This window comes from Puma concolor, chromosome C2 (genome assembly GCF_028749965.1).
Source record: "Puma concolor isolate L17-30 chromosome C2, mPumCon1.1.hap2, whole genome shotgun sequence".
NCBI lineage: Eukaryota > Metazoa > Chordata > Mammalia > Carnivora > Felidae > Puma > Puma concolor.
The window spans coordinates 25,454,172-25,475,247 of NC_141675.1; the positions used below are offsets into that span (position 1 = coordinate 25,454,172).

A 21,076-nucleotide genomic window follows, 5' to 3' on the forward strand; every position below is an offset into this window, starting at 1 on the left:
AACATCTTTTCACAAACTAATTAGGCTCGAATGATCTTTAAGAATCCCTGTAGGGGAGGCCGGGGGCCCAGTCGGTTCCACATCTGAAATCTGTTGATTTCAGCTCAGGTCATGATCTCACGGTTTGTGGGACTGAGCCCCACATCAGGCTCTGTGCTGACAGCACGGAGCCTCCTTGGGATTCTTTCTCTCCCCTTCTCTCTCTCTCAAAATAAATAAATAAACAAACATTAAAAAAAAATTCCTTTAACACAGCTCATCAGCTTGGGCACTCCCTTTCACCCATGGAAGAAATATTTACTAAGCACCTGTTATGTGCCAAGCATAGTGCGGAACGAGACAGGGCCCTACCCGCACATAGGTTAAAGGTTAGTGGACTAAACCTAAGCCATCCGGCCTCTTGAAATCCTTTTGGAATAAGACAAGGAGTAGCAAATTACTAACACACTCAAGCAGTGCTCTGCCAAGCACTTTATACGTATTATCACATTTAATCCCCGTGACAGTCCTGGGAGGTACGTAGGATTCTACTTTACATGTAGTAGCAAGTGTGTGCACACGTGGTGGAATTATAAACTGAGGCGTGACACACTTGAGTGACTCACTCAAGGTCATCCATCTAGCAAGCAGTGGGACTCCAGGGCTCTCTCCAGTCTACACTCTCAGCCTCCACACTATAAATTCAAGCCCCCCTGGCTTAGTTCAGTCTGAGTACCAAAGAGATCTTGACTAGCCTGGCAAACGAGGGCAACAGACCAGTCTTGGCCAGCAGACCAGAAATACTGTCCGGCACTCAGAGCCAGAAACGACAGAGCTGGAAGGGACTACGATCCAGGCAGAGGTCATGACCTGGCCTGTCTAGAGAGGTTACGGATGGTGACGTCGACTGGCAGGGTGGTGGGCAGGACAGGTGGCCCTTGCTCTGTCACAACAGCAGGCAGACAGGCTGTGGCGGCGGGTGGACAGAGGCGGTGGGAGGCACCACCCTCTGCGCACATCTCGCGCTGTGAAGAGGCTTGCCCTGCGCCTCCATTCCCAACGCAGAAAAGCCTGGGGCGGCCACTTTCTCTATACCTTTGTGTCCCCGTCCCTGCCAGCTGCCTTTGCCAGTTGGCACAAGAGCCCACTGCTGCTCCCACATCCCTGAATCTCAGTGCGCCGCGCTCCTGTGCCTCTTGAGTACTCAGCCCTAAAGCCCAGCCCATGGGCCTGGGCACTTGGGGACCAATTGAGGAGTCAGGGCTCCTTACTGCAGCCAGAGCGTCTCATATTCCCTCCCCTCACCTATGAAATGCAGGGATAATCACTGCCTTGAGCAGACTTTGAAATTCCCATCAAGTCAACAGCCTCCCTTTCTTCCTGCTGAACTTGAATGTGGGATTGAAATAGCTGACAGATGATCTTTGCTTAAAACGTGACAAAATTCAGGGCACTTGGGTGACTCAGTCGGTTAAGTATCTAGCTCTTGATTTCGGCCCAGATCATGGTCTCGTGGTTTGTGGGTTCGGGCCCTGCATCGGACTCGGCACTGACAGTGTGGAGCCTGCTTGGGATTCTCTCTCTCCTTCTCTCTCTGCCCCTTCCCTGCTCTCGCTCTCAGAAAATAAAAACAAAAAAATTTAAAAACTTGACAAAATTCAAAACAGGGAAGAGTCCACAATAAAGATGCCAGCCATCATCAGGCCCCATAAATCAATGATGTGTTTAAGCCCAAATTCCCCATGAGGCCTGTAGCCACAGAGATGACAAAGAGCAAGATGTCTTTCCCCATCAGCTGTTCCATCAGCTCAGGAACAGAATTCCAACTGGAACTCCTGTGTCTCCAGAACTGATCTTCCTTTCTTCCCAGACCCCTTTTACCCTCACAGTATTCTCCAAGCTGGTAGCCTTGGGCCCAACACTGTGTCACAAGAAGAATGGCCTGGCCTCAACCTATGGACTTCTTCTGGCCTTTTAAAGATCTAAATGAAGATACGAAGAGCAGTCTGCTTTCTAGCAGTTTCATTAGAGCAGCCTTGCGATGAGGCTCCACCGTTCTCTCCGTCCATCCTGGGGACTGCCTCCCAACCCAGGCTTAGCAAGGAGCTAAGTGTTAGCTGCTTTCTTTCAGTCATTCAACAAGTATGTATCGTGGAGCTATTATTGGTGCCAAGAACAACCCTGGCAAAGAAATTAAATAAAAGGCAGAAAAGCAGGATTTGGAAATGGCTCTATACTCCCTAATCAATCCTCAGCACCACATTTTTACAGCCAGCCAGCCTGGCCATTGAAGGCAAGATTCAACATGGAATCCAGCAGTCACCGACGCCTTTGTCCCAAACAAGAAGCCGCCTCCTACATGTAGTGTTAAGGCAGGCAGCCAAGACGCAGAGCACAGAAAAGGATTTAATTTGAGGAGAAACTAACAATTAGTCAGGATACATACTTAGGACATTCATTAACACTAAGCGAACATGCCAGATATTCAATTCCCTAAAGAAGTTTTCCTAATAATTTTCCATTTCCAACCCCAATTTTGATGGTCTGAAGAAACAAGCCTTCAGGCTTGTAGTAAGGTGAACTAAGACCTTAAATATAAAGAATTTTCAAGGTAAGATTAATAAGAATGTGTTTAAATTATAAGTTTATTGGACATAAGATATATAGGTTGCTACCAAATAAGGACAACCTATATCTTACACACAGAACATTTTTATATGATTAAGTTTAAGGATAGTCTCTTTTTTCCCTAAGAGGAAAGAACATCTATATTGACCGATTCAAAATGCATCATGAGATAATCAAACAGTTATTAATACAAGAAACTCAAAATAGCAAAAATAATTTAATCAATGAAGTCTTGGCAAAAAGTTTATCATTGAAGTCTGTCGGCTGGTTTTTCTTTGATGCTCCAGCTGGTCACTTACTTAGTTCAGCCTTGGAAAAAAAAAGAAAAAAGAAAACAAAACAAAAAAAAAAACCGCTGAGGAGAGGTAAATTCATGGTGCCACAAATCATGTCTCTGTTACTGTCCTGAGAAGATTTCACAGCTTTCTCTCTTCTACCTTTGCCTGCTCCCTACCACCACTTCTCAAAGCAAATGTGTTCTTTGGGAACATGGCTGTTTTCCAGTTGCTTGGAGAAAAAGTCTGTCATTGGAGGTGGGCCACAAATATAGAACAAAGTCTCTTTTGAAATATGATCTCTTATCTCCTTCTCCGTTATTCTTCCTTCTACCAAAAAAAACAAAAAAACAAACAAAAAAAAAAAAAAACCAGAATCAACAGCAAATAAGCCAGACATGCTTGTACCGAAATGAGGAAGGACTAACTACCACTCAGCAACTGTGTCCGTTTCCAGGAACTCCAGCTCAGGGAGTCTAGTGCTGAGGCCCTCACACTATGGCTCCTGGCGGTAGCACCGGGCGCCAGACCCAAGCAGAGAGTGCATCTCTAGGTTTCCGGCAGGCAAAGTGGGAAGCTCGTCATAATGCACTCTTCAGACAGGGCCAGTTAGCTTACTAATCTTTGGTAGAGATTCAGAACTCACTTCGGCAAAGTAAATAAACTGGTGAAAAATCTTTCCAGGCAGGGGAAACCACGAGTAGTTTAAATGACCATGAATGGCAAATGGCATCCATTCAGTCAAAGCTGGAATATAAATTCTTTGTAGGCATACTACAGCGATGACGCAAAGGTCCCCTTAAAAAATGTGGAAAATAAATTTTTAACATGGGCAGTAAGAAACCTGTATATAGTAAGTAAATCTCACTGAATCTGTCCTTACTTTTCCATGATGAGTCACCCCCCAGCTCCCCAGGTAGTGACATTCCTAGGCAGCAACTCCCAACGGTAAAGCATCCACACTCGACCGACTGGCATGTCCTCCAAACAACCACGTGGAGATAGTCAAAATATCTTCAGGGGACTCACCCGTGATGTATGGCTGCAGTTCTGCACTGATTTGTGTAGTCTGTTTGGTAACATGCAAACTGCACGCAATCTTCTCAGGAAATTCATTTACTAAATCGAGGATATTTTGCTGGAATGTCAAACATATTTGGTCACGCTACAATTTTAAAAAATCAAAACAGATGTGCACAACCCCTGCCGCTGAACCTCGACTCCCATTCTGCACACGTCTGCCACTCTTCCTCTCTACTTAGAGAGGTATTGTCTGCAGCCTAGCAGGCCAGAGCATTCAGAGTACAGAGGGCTATTTGGCTTTAATTGAAATCTGAATATGCTAACAAGCATATTACTAACTCTCCGGGAGTTTTTTCTTCTTCCTTTTTCTCAAGCATCGGCAATTAAGCAGCAGTTTCACTGACCACAGTTGTGTCTTTTAACTGTTTCTGTTCTTTTGTTCATCCCGCAGCTGCAAAGCAATCCAGAGTGAAAGCCTTCTCCTGTCAAACGTACTTAGTTTCAACAGATGGAACCGACAGGGGTTTCATTTACCCAGCGGGTCTAAACTCTGTGCCTCTCACCTACTCCTGTAACACACGAGCCCAGTTGTAGGTCTCCTGACTCGACGGAATCTCAGGGATGTGGCGACTTTTCTGTTCATCCGCCTCCAGATTCAAGCCCACAAACCTGCCCTAGGCCTGTCACTTCAGTAGGCGCGTCCTCAACACTAGCTGTTTCACTGTCCGGCATAAAAAGTGTTGGTTAATTCCCATCTGAACATGATAAAGCCTTGTCAAGGCTTTTGGTGGGACAACGGTTGCAGAGAAGACAGAACTAATGGAAGAAAGTTCCATGGACGACTAATACCATGACACGAGTTTGCTCACAGCAAGCGACGAGACATATGTTTCTTCCTTACCTTAAACAGGAGTTCACTGGTATTTTTTGCACTGTAGAAGAGCTTTATCGTTCCGACCTCATAGCCGCTTCCTTTGTTCGCCCGGTCTCTGTGGAGGTCTGCCGCGTGCCGCAGGATGGACAGCAGAGGGTTAATTCCGACTCCTCCTGCAATCAACACCAGGTTTCTAGAGGCATCTGCAGGCTGAGGGTCAAAGAAGAACTCTCCACCCACTCTCACGGCCACTTCAGAGTCAAGGGTACACTAGGGCAGGAAAGAAAAGATCCGTTAGTCCTTTGTGGCACAGGTCTTAAATCTAATGCTCTTCTTTAATAACACAGACTGTGTCTACCTTCTGCATGTTTATCAGTGTTTAGGACTATTTTCACAGCCAGCTCTCAATTGTGCCAGGGCCCTGTGAACTGATTCCACTTGTCCATTATACAAGGCCATTTGCTACTCTGCCTCTGTGATCCACACTGCACAGCCACTCCAGTACGGACAAAAGAAGACTCGCGTCAGTAATTTTGCCATTTGTTAACTTCTTAGGTGAAGAGCTGGGTTGTGGAAAAAGGCACTGGGCTCAGGGGACGGCTCTGAAGCACGAGTCCCCTTTTCTCTGCGGCACTCCTGTTTTCTGATCCAAGTCATGGAGCTGACACAGGCAGGATGGAGCAAGTGTCACTATGCTGCGGCTGCCCTGGGCTCATAAGAGAAGACCCTGGGGACCGGGGGGCTTCCTCCGGGTCACCAGCAGGGCACAGCCAGAGCTGTTGCACAGGCTCGAGGCCAGCCCTGAGATGCTGGTCAGTACTGTCCGCTCTTCCCTGGAGAGGTAAGAATAGACAGCAGAGGATTCACACTAGGAGGGGAGCACCACAGACAGCCACCCCACCCAGGTAGAGCGCCTATTTGGTGAGGCCACTTAGACCAGAAATACGATAAGAGCTGAATGTACTGGTTCTCCATGGAGGTGATCCTGCCCCTGACGGGGTGTTATGGAAACACGTGGTGACACTTCCTTATCGTCACCATGGTTTAGAAAACCCAACTGGCAGTCAGAGGGCAGGGCCAAAGGTGTTAGATGTCTTGTGAAGTTAGCGATGTCCTCGAGCCGGCTTCTGTTCAGCTGATGGTTAAATTTTGAGGAATTTCATGGACTAGTTTCTACTGGTTGTTTGAAATCGGCCATTGAGGGAGTATCTGCAGCACAGAAATCAGCAAATGCTGCAAATGAGGGCTTTTGTACTCAGAGAGCCGATCTAGCAGCACATCATTATCTCCAATGCCCAGGACTGCCGTGCAGAAACTTGTGAATGGCCCATGGGATGTACATGTAGGTGAAAACTGGTTCATAATAATCTGAGACTAGATCCTAACTCATTTTACAAAAAACACAAAGCATTTTTTGCACGTATCTAGTGGCGTCTGAATTTTCCAGAATGTAACCATCATGTGGATTGTGCTTTGCTGTATCCAGAACTTTACCAAGTATGTTCACTGTTCTGGAAAACCACATCCCAGTTGGTAACATGCATGTGTGATGCTTCTGTCACCATAAAGAATCTTACAATCTGCATCTGTAGAGGGTGTACTCATGGTGATTCCACACTGAGGAATAACCATCTGCCTACTTTGTTCTTCTAGTTAAGATATGCCCAACCATTCATACACTTAAACACACAGGGGCACCTGGGTGGCTCAGTTGATTAAGCATCTGACTTCAGCTCAGGTCATGATCTTGTGGTTTGTGAGTTCCAGCCCCGCTTGGGCTCTCTGCTCTCAGCACAGAGCCCGCTTCAGATCATCCGTCCCCTCTCTCTCTGCCCTACCCCACTTGTGTTCGCTCGCGCGCGCGCTCTCTCTCTCTCTCTCTCACTCTCTCTCAAAATAAAAAAAATATAAAGAAACATATAGGCTCTGATTGTGAATCACTTTTCTTTTTCTTTAAGTAGGCTTCATACCCAGCATGGAGCCCAGTGCAGGGCTTGAACTCACGACCCTGAGATCAAGACCTGAGCTGAGATCAAGAGTTAGATGCTTAACCAACTGAGCCACCCAGGCACCCCATGAATCACTTTTATTTCTCCTTGGCATTACACTTAGAGAATTATGGCACCCCAAAATTTTTCATGTGTTGATTACACTAACTTTGAATTTCATCTCAGGATAGTTCTACAAAGAGGGCATTGGATCTGACAGGGTTGAGACTTCTAGTTTGGAGAAAATGCACTCATCTAGGAGCCAGAAGACTGAATCTTAATCACAGTCTATGAAGTCCATCAAGTTGCTTAATTTTTCTGAGCCTCTGCTACCACGTCTGTTAAATGGGTACCAGCACCTGTCCTACTCACTTCACAGGGCTGTGGTGGCCGTCATATGACACACCATGGGGAAGAGCTTGCTGGCATCAGGTTCTATTATGAGAGGGTGTTTTAGTCATTGCAGCCGTCACAGAAGAGAAAGCACTGAGGGTGCCTGCTTCCTTCTTCCCTAAAAACGAGAGTCTAGAACTAAAGAAATTTATATCAAAAGCAAAGCTTCGCTCCATTACATGTTCCTGATGCAGATCAACTGAATGAACACCCTCCTAAGAAGCAGTAAGTTATCATGTGCTTTTAAAAGACCAAACCCTCAGCATTCACTCCTTGGCACCTTACATGGCAGGTAGGCAGCTAAGTACTTTTTGACATGAATTGAATTTGGGGCTTTACAACGGAAAGATGTTAAATCTTAAGAGTTAATCTTTGAGAAATCTAAGAAAAAATGAAAATTATTTTAATTCACTAAAGAGGTTCCTTTCTGGAAAGTAAAGAACGATTAAATGAAGGGAAATCCTTTCTCAGAAAAAACATCTGAACTGAACAATTTTAAATACATAGGCCATTTTTACATGAAGAACGGTAAGTGGGTTTTCATTTTTGACAAAAGAAATTAGCAGCAAGGGAGCATTCTGTTAGGAATAAGTACAATCTAGGAATCACTACAGTGGCCACCAAAGTGCTTTAAAATGCCCCTTCTTTCCAAGTCTCAAAAAGAGAAGCTGTGATACGAGAGGCTCTGCCTAATGACGACAGATTTAATCTCTTTGTACCCTCCCTCCCCATCCTGCTTGCCTATACACGTTTCTCTTTATTTCCAAGAATGTAAGAGAGACTAAGAAATGAGACAGAAATCATTTTCTCCAATGGTCATCTTCAGTAGGACTAGTAGTGACAGCAAAGCCTTTAGGGTACTGTTCTTAGAAACCAGAGTATTTTCAAAACCCTAAAGTTGGCACCAACAACAAAACAATGTGCATGTCATCTCCTTAGTGACAAAATAATCTTAAATAGATCTATCTTCTAATTTGCTAGCATCTGGAAAGAATGAAAAGCCATCTTTGTCTTTTATTGATCAACAAAAACCGCCAAGGTAGCATGAACACAAGACTCAAAGTGCTACACAGTATAATACGTAAGCGAGTAAAAGGACGTTACCCTCAATTACACAGCCATGTATCTAATTTGGGTATAGATTTTTCTACTTGCGAAATAAACAACTTTTCCACAGCAACTGGAGCCCAGCACACAATAGCTGTCTAGAACCCTTTACCCTGCCAGGAGCCTGAGCCAAAGCAGATAAAATAAAGGAAGACATTTATGGCACTTTATCCCCTGTCCCCACAGAGCAGCCTGCTGCCACCCAGACACTCACGTGCCTCCATTGTCCACTCTAATAGCTTCGTAAGACAAACCCTCAGGAGGAAAACAGCCACCTGAGAATGGTTCCAAGAAAAATCTGACTTCATAAAGGCTGTTTGCAACTCCCACCGGGCAGAGTGGAGCAGGCACTACAATTAAAATGTGCATTCAAGCAATGCCACTTGGAGATTTTCTACCGCCTCTAAGCGTAAGTTCCTTCTTTGAAATGTCAATGAGGCATGAAACCAAGCAGGGAGCTGTGGACCAGGACCAGGTCAAGTCACGTGGGAGGCTGATCACTGGAGGGGACTCATAGAACTAGGAGCCAGGATGGCTAAGCTCATTTTAACACTGAGTGTGGGACACATGGAAACCTTGCTGGTTCCACCCCCATGGCATCTTTTAGAGACTCAGGATGCAGCCTACAGACAGCCATGGGTGGAAAATCCAAAGCGAATCTAAAAGGGAATGCAGCAGCTGAGGACACATGGAAGGAGTGACTCAGAAGGTCAGAGGGTAAAAATGTGACAGGATACACTTAGAATGGAAATGCTAAGGCAAGCAGCTGCCTTACTCTGAACAGATACAACTTGACATGCAGACCCTAATTAGAACAGCTATTTCTTATGCTCCTATATCTTTTTCTTTTTAATTACCTTACAGTAACACATTTTTTTTTGGGTGGGGGGAGTATAGCTCTATGAATTTTAACACATACGTAGATCTACGTAACTACCACCAAAACCAAGATACAGAACAGCTCCATCACCCTCAAAACCTCCCTGTGCTCTCTATGCTCACACCTTTCCCTACCCCTCACCCCTGTTAACCACTCATCTGTTTTCCATCATTGTATCTTTGTCTTCCAGAGTGTGACAAAAATGGGATTATGGAGTACGTAACCTTTGAGAACTGGCTCTTTTCACTTTACATGTGGCCTTTGAGCCTCACCCAAGGGGAGAGCATCAATAGTTCATCCATTTTTATTGCTGAATAACAATACATTGTTATGAATGGATCACAGTTCGTTTATTCACTCACCCGCTGAGAAACATTTAGGTTGTTTCCAGATTTTGATAATTATGAATAGAACAACGATAGATGTTCCTATACAGGCTTTTAAATGAACAGAGCTTTCATTTCTCTAGAATAAACACCCAGGAGCAGTATTACTAGGACTTATGATAAGTGCATATTTAATTCCATACAAAACTACCAAATGTTTTCCAGATTGGCTGTATTACCTTCCATTCCTGCTAGCAATCTGAGCAATACAAGAGACTTCCAGTCACTCCACATCCTTACCAGCACTTGGTATTGTCAGAATTTTTAACTTTCGTCATTCTAGGAGGTGTGTAGAGACACCGTGCTATATACGGTTTTAATCTGCATTTCCCTAATGAGGGTGAACATCTGGTCATTGCTTATTTGCCATCTTACATCCTTTTAGAGAAGTACCTTTCAATCTTCTGCCTATTTTTAAATTATGCTTGTTTTCTTTTTGCTGACTTTTGAGAGCTCTTTATGTATTCTGGATATTACAGATCCTTTCTTGGATATCTAACGTGCAAATAACTTTCTCTGAGTCTGTAGCTTGTTTTGTTTTTTTTTTAAATTCTGTTAACAGTATCTTTTGCAGAAAAATGTTTTTAGTTTTGATTAAGTCCTATACATCAACCTCTTCTTTTATGGCTCTTGCTTTTGGTGTCCTGCCTAAGAACACTTTGTCCACCCTCAAGTTCAGAATATTTCCTAAGTTTTCCCCCGAAATTTTTATAGTTTTGTGTTTTCCACTTAGATCTACAACCTATTTTGGGTGAATTTTCAACATAAAGTATGACATTTAGGTCAAAGTTCTTTTTCTTTTTTTCACATACGGATAAATAACAGTCCCGTCTCTACATGTTGAAAAGGTTACTCTTTTGCCACTGAATTTCTTCAGCACTTTCGTCAAAACTCAAATGGCCATATGTATGTTGGTCTATTTCTGAACTCTTTATTCTGTTCCATCAATTTATGTGTCTGTCCCTTCACCAATACCACACTGTTTTCATTACTGTAGCTTTATTTTCACCTTAAATTTGAGCAATGTGATTCTTCCCACTTTATTCTTTTTCAAAACTGTTTTAGCTCTTCTGGTCCCTCTGCCCTTCCAATAACTGCTAAAATCAGTTTATCTACAGCTACAATATTTATACTGGTACATTCCTTTTTGGAAAAGGTGATAAGAAAAGGCCTGGGATGGGATGGAGGTTGTTGGTAAATATAGAAGGCACAGTCCAGAAACAAAAGGGATGGTGGTAAAAAGGAGAGAAGGGTCAAAAACTAAGAAGACAACTAATCTGTGCTGAGCTCATTCTTTGTTACCAGAGTTCTAGAAGGTAATGAGCAGGCAGCTTCTGTAGGATTGTGCTGAGTCCCATGGTAAAACAGCAGTTATTAGCAGCAAATGTGGATTCCCTCTCAGAATCACGTGTGAGGAACTTTCCAGAAAGGCAATAACACCACAGATTCAGCAGCACTCAGCTCTGAGCACGAGCGGGATGCAATCAGAAATTGTTTCCTTTCCAAATGAGAGAGTGATGGTTTAATTCCCTTTGTTTAGGACAGTTAGGAAAAAATAATCTGACTTATAGATGTACCATTTACGAGACATATATACAGAGGCAACTTTCAAAAACTTACATAAGACATAAAATATTTCAGTACTAAAGAGTGTTCAACTCAACACTGGTAACCCAGAAGATATTATCAGTCTTCTTCCTTAATGCATCAAAAGGATTCTGCTTCTTTGACCATCATGGAGTCTGAATTGTGGATATAGGGGCTCTTTGTGAGCATGCACCCTTTTCACTCAAGCCTAGGTTTCTTAAGTGCATGAAGTGAGCTGAACACCAACTTTGTGGGAAGCAGTGATGCCCAGATCTCCAAGTTTAAACAGGTTTGCTCACCTGATTGTGAATCCAGACAGCAGGGGGGTGGTTCGCATATTTCACTGCCAATTCTATCATCCTCTCTTGTTTTAGCAGTCTGGGGCTGGAGCATATTGAGAACCCACCAACCACAGAGACTCCTGGGATAAAGAAATCAACCCTAAAAAAAAAAGAAAAAGGAAATAAACTCTTTCTGTTGAAGCAATTTTAAAAGTGGGCAATAGGTAAGTAAAACTGACAAACTTTTAGCTAATTAAGAAAAAAAAAGAGAAAAGATAAAATGAATAAAACCAGGAATGGAAAAAAGGACATCATCACCAACCTTACAAAAATAAAAAAGATATAAAGGAACTCTATGAACAACTGGATGACAAAAATTTAGATAGCTTAGGTGAAATGGGTATAGTCCTAGAAAGACAGAAACTCCCAAATTGGACTCAAGAAGAAACAGGAAATCTGAACAGACCCTTAACAAGCAAATAAATTGAATTAGTAATTTCAAAACTTCCTAGAAAGAAAAGGATAGGTCCAGATGGCACAATGGGTGAATTCTACCAAACATTTAAAGAACACTAATCTTTCACAAACTCTTCCAAAGAACAGAAAAGAACACTTCCAAATTCATTCTATAAGGCTAATATTACCCTGCTACCCAAATCAGACAAAGGTATATAACAAGAAAAGAAACTACAGATCAATATCCCTTGTGAATATGGACCCAAAAATCCCAGGAATACTAGGTTGGTTTAACATCTGAAAAACCCAGGTACCATCTTAATAGATGCAGAAAAGGAATTTGACAATATTCAAGAGACTTACATAATAAAAATATTCAACAAACTGGGAATAAATGGGAGCTTCCTCAATCTAATAAAGGACATCTACAAAATATCCAACATTTCACGTTGAAAAGCTGAAAGTTTCTCCTCTAAAAACAGAAACAAGACAAGGATGTTTGCTCTTACCACTTTTTTTCAACATTGTACTAGAGATTCTAGCCAAGGCAATTAAGCAAGAAAATGAAATAAAGAAGCTACAGATGGCATGATGTTGTATATAAAAAATCCTAAGGAACCTACTATAAAGGTATTATAATAAGCAACTTCAAATAATGTTGCAGGATACAAGACTAGCAAAAATTAATTGTAGGGGTGCCTGGGTGGCTCAGTCTGTTAAGCATCTGAATCTTAATTTCGGCTCAGGTCATGATCTCATAGTTCGTGAGATGGAGCCCTGCATCAGGCTCTGCGCTGACAACCTGGAAACTACTTGGGATTCTCTCTCTCTCTCTGCCCTTACATGCTCTCTCTCTCAAAAATAAGCATTAAAAAAAAATCAATTGTATTTCCATACACTAGCAGTTAGCAATCTAAATGTGAAATTAAGAAAAATAATTCTGGGGCGCCTGGGGAGCTCATTTGGTTAAGTGTCCGACTTTGGCTCAGGTCATGATTTCATGGTTCGTGAGTTCAAGCCCCACATCGGGCTCTGTGCTGACAGCTCAGAGTCTGGAGCCTATTTCAGATTCTGTGTCTCCCTCTCTCTCTGTCCCTACCCCACTCACGCTCTCTCTCTTTCTCAAAAATAAATAAACATTAAAAAATTTTTTTAAGAAAAACAATTCTATTTATAATAGCATAAAAAAGAATAAAACAACTGGGAATAAATTTAACAAAAAAAGTGTAAGCATTGCACACCATTGCACTACAAAACATTATGGGGAAAATTCAAAGAATATATAAATATAAGAAGACATCTAACATTCATGGATTGGAAGACTCGATAATGTTAAGATGGCAATACTCTCCAAATTGATCTACAGATTCAGTGTGTGCAATACCTATCAAAAACCCCAGCTGGTTTCTTTGCAGAAATTGGCAAGTTAATCATAAAATTAGTATGGAAATTCAAGGAATCCAGAATCATCAAAACAATCTGGAAAAAGAAGTACAAATTTGGAGGACTCACACCTTCTGATTTCAAAATTTACTATTAAGTTACAGAAATGAAGATACTGTAGTACCGGCATAAGGACAGGTACATAGATCAATGGTAAAGAATTGAAAGTCTAGAAGTGAACTCTTAAATATACGGTCAACTCACTTTTGACAAGAGATCAACACAATTCAATGGCAAAAGAATCATCTTTTAAATGATTGGTGCTGGAACAACTGGATATCCACATGTAAAGAAAATGAAGCTGGACCCCTACCTCACACCATATACAAAAATTAACTCAAAATGGGTCACAGGCTTAAAGGTAAGAGCAAAAATTATAAACTCTTAGAAGACTTACAGAGGAATAACTCTTTGTGGCAATGGTTACTAAGATACGATACCAAACATTTTAAAGAAAAAATGATGAAACTAGACTGCAACAAAATTAAATACTTTGTGCTACAAATGATACTATCAAGTTAAAGGACAACACAGAATGGGAGAAAATATTTTTAAATCATATGTCTGATAAGGGACTTTGACACAGAACACATAAAGAACTCTTAAAAATGGGCAAAGGATTGGTATAACATTTCTCCAAAGCAAATACATAAATGGCAAATAAGCACATAAAAAGATGCTCAGCATCATTAGTTATTAGGAAAATGCAAATCAAAATCACAAGAGCTATCACTTCACACTCACTCGGATCGATGGCTAATCAGAAAGACAATAGTATTAGAGAGGATCCTGAGAAACTGGGACCCTTACACACTACTGGTGGGGACGTAATGTCGTGCAGCCACTTTGGAAAACACTTTGGCAGTGACTCAAAATGTCAGAGTTACCATATGACCAACAACTCCACTCTTAAATACCCACAAGAAATGAAAATATATGCCCAATCAAAAACATGCACATGAATATGCATGGCAGCATTACTGGTAATAGCCTAAAAGGGAAAACAATCTGAATTTTCATCAATTGATGAATGTATAAACAAAATGAGGTACATCCACAAGAGAATGAAGCACTGAGACATGCCACAACATAGATGAACATTAAAATCGTGTTAAGAGAAAGAAGCCAGCCACCAAAAAGACCACCTATTGTATAATTCCATTGATATGAAATACCCAGACTGGCAAATCCATAAAGACAGAAAGTAGAGCAGTTAAGCAGGTGAGGATGGGGAGTGAATGATAAGCAGTATAGGGTTTCTTTTGGGGATGATGAGAATGTTGTAAAATTTTGTTCTGTTGATGGCTGCACAGTTCTGTGAATGTAGTACAAACCACTGAATTGTACACTTTAAAGAGTACTTTTTTTAAGTTTATTCATCTTGAGAGAGAGAGAGAGAGAGAGAGAGAGAGAGCTAGCACGTGCACATGCAAGTAGCAGAAGGGCAGAAGGAGAGAAAAGACAGAATCCTAAGCAGGCTCCGCACTGTCAATGCCAAACCCAAAGTGGGACTCGATCTCACAAACCGTGAGATCATGATCTGAGCCAAAATCAAGAGTCGGACATTTAACCAACTGAAACACCCAGGTACCTCTGAATTGTATACTTTAAATGGGTGAATTTTATGATATGTAGAGTATATCCCAATAAGCCAGTTTTTTAAAAGTGTTAAAAAAAAAAAAAAAGAGCAACAAAAATTCTTTCACTGGCATTTGACAAATTAAAATGCTGATGTGACCTTCTAAGTTCCAAAAATCTTATGTTGTCTTTTCTTCTAACCATACTGCTATAGTCTAGAACTCTTCCAAGTTTTAAGCCTTAGATACTTCTATGCCATAGAAAACCTTTTTTGGTGAGGCTTCTAGGCAATACAACAAAGCTAGTTACATACCAAGGAAAGAAAAATTTCTTAGAACCTGGAACCAAAAAAAAATTCGCATCCCAATGTCTAGAAAACAAACATCTAATCTAGAAGTTTCTCAGCCCTCAAAGAGCAAAAGTAGCATTATTCCCCCAGTTATTTTCCTACCAGTAGGCTTACATGAAAGGTACACTATGTTCTCTACTGATATGATCTATGACCTTAAAATATGTTCTCTTCTGATCTCTGGCCTTAAATATCCGGACATTTTTTATAATCGTTAAAAACCAGTACTGGATTGGAAGTGCTCCAGAAAAAGTCCCTAGCCTATTTTTTTCTCTATTCACTTGATTCTTTCCCATCAATACTTTTATTTCCTCTTCATTTCAGGCAAGATATAAATCTAAAGATTGTAGTTAATATTTATTAATACAGTTGTTGCTTGCTTTCAGAGAAGAGGTTTAATAGTTATCTCCACAGCTTCCATGTTCAAAACAATAAGTAAATCAATGAGCTAGGTTTGCTGCTTCATCTCCTGAACTACAGCGCCCTCTGCTGCTCGATGTTGATACAGACCATTCTCTCAGATGAATGACAGGGAATCCTCTAGTAACTTTGGAAACCAATCTTTTTAAAAAGGGACTCCTTCATTAAATACTATAGAATTCAAATGACATAAAAACTTTATCTGAACGGATTTAAGAGAATATGCACAATACATTATTTCATAAAACACGCCCTTTCCAAGATTAGCATTCTTGAAGCCAAGAGTTGAGGCACCTACTCTACTCTATATGAGCAAGTATAGAAGAACTGGGAGAAAGAGCCTAATTCTTTATGTAGTGAAGCCACATGTCCATATCCAACTGTGACACACCAGGAAGCCCTGTCCTGCCCACAGGTGCAGCCCCAGTGCCCTGCACATACCTGGCACGCAAACTGTGACCAAATGTCAATGCTTCACCATGAGGTCCTAAAACTCTTTAGTCCTCAGCTTGAGTACTTGGAGCCCCTCCCTCATCCCTTGTGCAAACACCACAGACAGCACCTGCTTACCATGTACAGGCACTGTGGCCAGTGTTGGATGTAAAGATGCAAGTATGTCTTGATTCCTGCCCTCAATAAACTCACCCTAATGGGAGGAAAATCAACAGATAAACATAATTACATGGGCTATGAGAAAATCTGCTTGGGAGAGATAAAATGCTCGTCATTTAAGGCCTCTCTGGAAGTACCTGCACTTAGCATAGATTTCTTCTTAGTTCCAACATACGTGATCTTGTTTTTATCAGGAAAATACTAATAAAGCCACTATTTTATTTTTTAAAACTGTTTGGCGGGGGGTGGGGGTGGGGGCGCGTAACGGAAGAAGTAGTCAATTCTACCAGGGGTGGAGGGATTAACAAAGACTTCAGAGGAGTCTTAAAAGACACACAGCACTCACCAGACAAGCGTGGGCAAAGACACAGTCTGAACAATGACACCAAGGAATGGAGCACTTTCTATGTGTGGTCATGTAAGAGTCAGGGCTGCCAAACACTGCCATTTAGGTTCTATACTGTCTACAAGGCAGCAGCCCTGCTAGAGGGGTGGGGTGTAGTCTTATTTCTCTAACCTCACTCCTCTCATCTGTTTCTTCTTGGTGTCCGTGTCCTTCACTTAGTCACTTTCAAGCATGAAAACTTTTGTTACCTTATATGAAGTCACAGACACCTTTCTCTTTCCTAAAATGCTTTGGCCTTGCTTTCCCTTGGTCCTTGCAAGCCCAAGCGTGGAATGAGTACTGACTGTGGCAGGAGGGGCATCATCATAGTGGAGATGCACACTTACCTACTCCTACTTGGCCTGCTGCTCTATCGAACAACAGCAGGGAAACCAGCCAGGGAACAAAGAATTGGAATCTGTCCCCTGGGCCTCACCAACACAGATAGATAATCTAACTGACTGAAACACTGGCTATAACAAAAAGCAAAAACAAACTAATAAAGTTAAACATGAGGCATTGTATTAAATACCTGACATATCCCAAGACATAGGAATATTACTATTCCCTCTTTAAAGACATGGAAACTGAAGCCCAGAGAAAGAAGGAACTACCCACATCACAGAGCTAGAAAAGCCAGCATGTGAATCACGTGGTCTCCAGAGCAGTAGGCATGTGACGCTGCGATACAGCCTCCCTCAGAGGACGGACCCGGCCCACAGCAGTGAGTGCCACAAGGAACACTGACTCTGCCAACTTCAGGCACTCACACGTGACACGGAGACCGTTGGTGGCACACTCCAGCCCCAAGAGAGAATCCCCATCTTTCTACCATCAGGAAGGAGGACTTTTAAGAAGGTCAAGAATGGGACTCACCTAGCTACTAGGCAGTAGATCTACTATAGACAGAAGCCGAAAAGGTTTAGTCCTGCTCCGGTGAGCAGTGGTTTTGAGGGAGTGCCCTCTTTTGGCCCTTCTCTTTAGATTGGATTACTTGAGTTCTTGGAACTGGTTTCCCAAAAGGAATTAGTCCCCTCTGGAAGGTCCAACAAGAACACAGTGTAGCACAGAAGAGCCCCAGCGGCTGATCTCTGGTCTACATTAAAGTGTCTACCTGGAGACCTGTGCCCAAAGCTCCAGAGCATTCATTTATTTATTTAAAGGCAGGTCTAGAGCGTCCCTGTTTGGCAGGCATCAGAGGAGGCCAGTGGTCAAGAATTCAGAGACGTGGGATCCATCGTGACCCAATCTCTGACCCCAAAGATAAGCCCAGGGGCAATCCTCTACCTTATCTCTAGCAGTACTCCACTCGGATAATCGTAACTTCACAGACTGCATGGCAGCCACGCCCACACTCCCTCTCTCCTAGATCCTTGCCCTCTTCCCCAAAATGCCACATGGAGGTTACTACCAAGCTGCTGATCTAAGAGAGCACAGAGCACATGCCATCCCAGCAACAGCACCGAAGACACAGGCATCACCAACCTAAGCAAATGGCCATTCTGTAACCAAGAAATAAAATATCCAAAGAAATTTACAACCTCCAGAACCATACAGTAAGTCAGTAGTAAGGGAGAAATGTTTTATTTTATTTTTTAATTGTTTTTAATGTTTATTTATTTTTGAGAGAGAGAGTGCGAGGCGGGGAGGGGCAGAGAGAGAGGGAGACACAGAATCCAAAGCAGGCTCCAGGGTCTGAGCTATCAGCCCAGAGCCTGACACGGGGCTCGAACTCACAAACTATAAGATCATGACCTGGGCCGAAGTCGGACGCTCAACCGACTGAGCCACCTGGATGCCCCAAGCGAGCAATCTAAGGTTCAGATGATGGGAATGAGTGCTGATGGCCCCATGACAGGGAAAGATCAATACTAAATAGTCGGAGATGACCACCCCTATGTCTGTCCTCTGAAACAGGAGTCTGTCTGGGCACATTATAAAACCAATTCTGACATCAGTGAGATTACCAAATCCATTCATTGGTATGGGACATAGAACACCAAACTTGAAAGATTTTATCTTGAGGATCACAAGGGAATCCTATTTCTACACATATCACTAGGGAATGATGGTATTTTTCTTATCAGGTGACTACAGTTGCAAGTGCTAATACATGTGCAGGTACATCAAGGTCGCAGCATTACAAACCAACACACAGGCTTCTCTAATCGGGAGTCTTGGTGCAATTCGATGTTGAAGACACAGAGACAATGCTGTGCGCAGGACCCAAACACTTCCACGGAAAGGGGAATATGGAAAGACAGATCATCACAATTAAAGTCTCCACTTTTCAATGTAATAACTGCTTAACTATTTTTGAAGGGTAAAAATGTTGCCCGCCCCCCTAAAACAGCCCAAATGCATTTAATATGCATCACCGAACATGTGCTAAGATTGCAGTAAATTGCCTCACAAACGCAAATTATGGCAATCAGCATCTTGTTTTCTAGTTCTAAATTCAAAGGCAAACTATGAACACAAGACTGCTAACTCTTGCTATTAGCACACTTGCTATTATCACACATCCTCCTTCTAACAAAACCACATTTCCAGATGGACTGCCAAAATTAGTCAAGTGACTCCTAAGAAAGACTACCAAGATTGACATGCCAGAAATTCACTTAGAAATGAATGCTTTATTTAAATAAAGGAAACATACACCCAAACACACCTTTCCTAAGGAAATACAAGTTGCTTTATTTACAATTCAACTTGAATTGCAACTCAGGGAGGCCATTCACAGGAACGGTGGGACAGCTGGGCTGTCCACCCTGTCTGTATTCTGACTGGTCCTTGGTGTCAAATCGGACAGAGTCAGGAGTGTGATGCAGGCTGGGCCTGGCTGGGGGATCCTGGTAATAAATTCAGCAAAATACTTAAACTCAACTCAGACAAGTGATACGGGAATTCAGTCAAGAAGGTGGTCAGCTCTGTGACATAACTGGGTATTCTCCTTTTCAGACTGCTGTGTTTACTCTGTATTTGACACAAAGGCTAAATTTTTAAAATGTATCAATCTCCAGCAACAAATAACTCAAGGAGATTAGATTATTCCAGTGCATTCTATTATAGCGACCATTCCTGAAGAGCATAATTATCAGAGATGTCAGGTCCCTGGCTCAGAACTAACTGCTTTGTTTCAATCTACAAAACTCAAGGCAGCAATTTTCATACATGACTGAGAAGGTCAAGGGCTCAAAACCAAGGTGAGATCCGAGGCAAGGAAATGAATCAGATTCTCTCTCCATGCCAAAAGGAGGCTCCCCTTGAACGGGGATGGTCTAGAATTCCTACTGCTCAGGAGAAACAGCCAGCCAATGTAGTCCTTTCCAGAAGAAAAACTAAGCCCTGCTATTTGATGGCAACTCCTTGAACACAAAACACCAAGGAAAGAGAGAAGCCACTTACCACTGGCCAGCTTTAAAAGAAAAATCTTTATCAGCAACAAGCAGGTGGAGCCTTTTCACTGATGGCGACTCAGCAGCAGCCCCACAAACCTTAGCGGCTGACACGACCTAGAGACAAAAGATGAACTGTGGCTGAGGTTAGTGCGTACACACGTGAGGAACAAACCATGGCTTTCTGGTAACTAAGGTTTCTTGAAATCTACAAAGATGTGCTTTTTGTAAACTGCAAAACAAGGGAAGGAGCACTTTGCTTTAAAATGCTGCCTACCACCAGATCAACAAATTTTAGTTACCTTATTTTTGAAAGACTTGCATTCAAACTATTCAAATTTTATACTGCATATAAAAATCAGCTTTTTTTTTTTTTAAGTTTATTATTTTGAGACAGAGAGAGGACACAGCAGGGGAGGAGCAGAGAGAGAGGGGGACAGAGAGAGAATCCCAAGCAGGTTCCACACTCCAAGCTGAGCCTGACACAGGGCTCGATCTCACAACCCTGAGATCATGACCTGAGCTGAAATCAAGAGGTGGGAGCTTGACCGACTGAGCCACCCAGGGGCCCCACAAATTCAGCAGAATACGGATCTCGCGGTCCGTGGGTTCGAGCCCCGCATCGGGCTCTGTGCTGACAGCTCAGAGCCTGGAGCCTGTTTCAGATTCTGTGTCTCCCTCTTTCTCTGACCCTCCCCTGTTCATGCTCTCTCTCTGTCTCAAAAATACATAAATGTTAAAAAAAAATTTTTTTTTAATGTTTATTTTTGAGAGAGAGTGGGGGAGAGGCAAAGAGAGAGGGAGACACAGGATCCGAAGCAGGCTCTGCACTAATAACACAGAGGCCAATGCAGGGCTTGAACTTGCAAACTGCGAGATCATGACCTGAACTGAAGTCAGGTGCTTAACCGACTGAGCCACCCACACATTTCAAAATCATCTCTTAAAGGGGCTGTTTAACAAGTGTTTACTTGTTGAGTGTCTAGTATATTCCATGCACCAGGCTGGATAATCTGGAAAGAGCTTGGGGAACT

The 21,076-nt window shown here is 42.4% G+C and overlaps 1 protein-coding gene across 8 annotated transcripts in view; it reads right to left on the bottom strand.

Moving 5' to 3' along the window:
• Window positions 1–2,606: 2,606 nt before the first annotated feature.
• Window positions 2,607–21,076, bottom strand: part of OXNAD1 (oxidoreductase NAD binding domain containing 1) — a 40,852-nt gene continuing 22,382 nt past the window's right edge. For 7 of the 8 annotated variants that reach the window (XM_086674243.1, XM_086674240.1, XM_086674242.1 and 4 more), the window contains 5 exons: window positions 20,053–20,159; window positions 11,420–11,561; window positions 4,807–5,049; window positions 3,912–4,020; window positions 2,607–3,212 (listed from right to left, as the gene is read on the bottom strand). In XM_086674243.1, coding sequence (XP_086530369.1) covers window positions 3,058–3,212; window positions 3,912–4,020; window positions 4,807–5,049; window positions 11,420–11,561; window positions 20,053–20,159 — 756 coding nt within the window. In that variant the 3' untranslated portion in view covers window positions 2,607–3,057. The remainder of the gene's footprint in view (window positions 3,213–3,911; window positions 4,021–4,806; window positions 5,050–11,419; window positions 11,562–20,052; window positions 20,160–21,076) is intronic. The other variant, XM_086674244.1, reaches the window with a different exon arrangement.